At 53.0% G+C, this 1254-nt stretch overlaps 1 protein-coding gene across 1 annotated transcript; it reads right to left on the reverse strand.

Moving 5' to 3' along the window:
- Window positions 1-294: 294 nt before the first annotated feature.
- METTL23 (methyltransferase like 23) lies at window positions 295-1247 on the reverse strand (the record flags this gene model as incomplete). The annotated part of the gene is made up of 3 exons (XM_010143780.1): window positions 295-463; window positions 764-848; window positions 1142-1247. Coding segments are annotated over 3 exons (360 nt in total), but the record flags the coding sequence as incomplete, so codon positions are not given.
- Window positions 1248-1254: the final 7 nt, after the last annotated feature.

Here is a 1254-nt window from a genome sequence, read left to right on the forward strand (position 1 = left end):
ACCTCCTCATAGCCAAAGTCATGACTCTGAAGCTGGTTCTCATGGGTTGCCAGGTTGTCAGACTCCGCTGTGTAGTGGCTTACATGGTGGAATGGAATCTTCAGGCTATTCCGTGGCCTTGGGGGAGCAGCACACTTTCCTCAAAAGCCACAGTGGAACAGCTTTATTTTTACAGCGTGTGTGTTAGGTTACCGCAAAGGGGAGGTGTGCTGTAAACAGCACTGTTTTCCGCAGACCCCTGCTACAGCGAACAGTTCAGTGTCAGCCTGGGTGGGAACCAACAAGGGAATAAACCTAAGTACCCCCTGGCTGCGCCAGCGAGATGATCATCATCTCGATCGTGTGTCTTCCCGGCAGAGAGGAGCTGGCCAAGTGCTCTTTGTCTGCACCAAAGGAGCACAAGGGAATGGGGGTGCTCTTCAGCTTCCACTTGCAGAGCAAAGCTTCGATGGACCAGTCGGCGCTGAGGGGAGGAGATAGTTTAGAACTTCTGTGGTGATCACAGGATACTCACAAACTTAAACACAGCAGTTCCCAGAACCCAGCGTGTGGCAGTTCTCCAGCCGACAGCAAATGGGTGGTTCTTGGGTTATTTTCTGGTTTGGCTGGTTTTGAACCCCGAGGGGTGGCTTGGCCAATACCAGCCAGATTCGCAGTCTGTGGGAGCTCCTCTGGAACCAGCGTGGTGGTGCCTCTGAGAAGGGAATGCTTCCCGCGATCTCAGGCAGGGATTAAGGTTTGGGTTGTAAGCAACAGAATTTACCTTCGGACTTGGTAGGTAGTCCAGAACTGAGCGTGGGGGTTCTTTTCCAGCAGGAAGTAAATCGTAGTTAAAATGTCTTCAAAGTCTGTGTGGTGTGGGGAGATGAAGCAGCCTTGGTTAGTGTCTGGGTGGCAGGTAAGCACCAGTACAAGGCTAACCGCAGCTACCTGGGACCTGAGGAGCCCGACCTTTGCAGCTGGGTAATTAATTACTCCATTGTCTATCCACCCACCCCCAGTGGATTCAGTGACAGAATGACCCAAAAGAGCAAGTTCGGTAGCACGGTGTCACCATAACAGCTTTCACCTGGTCTCATTGCTGTGTCCCCAGTCCTTCCCGACTGCCACCAACCAAAGACACCTCGGAGTATCAACGTACCTTTTGGGTCAAAAAAGACATCCGATCCCAAAATAATGTCCACAGGTGGAAGAGAGAGCAGCTGGGGGGACACCCGCCCCCAGGTGAGCCCTATGACGGGGACGTGGGGCAGG

This window comes from Buceros rhinoceros, unplaced genomic scaffold, assembly GCF_000710305.1.
Source record: "Buceros rhinoceros silvestris isolate BGI_N320 unplaced genomic scaffold, ASM71030v1 scaffold23909, whole genome shotgun sequence".
In the NCBI taxonomy this organism is placed as follows: domain Eukaryota; kingdom Metazoa; phylum Chordata; class Aves; order Bucerotiformes; family Bucerotidae; genus Buceros; species Buceros rhinoceros.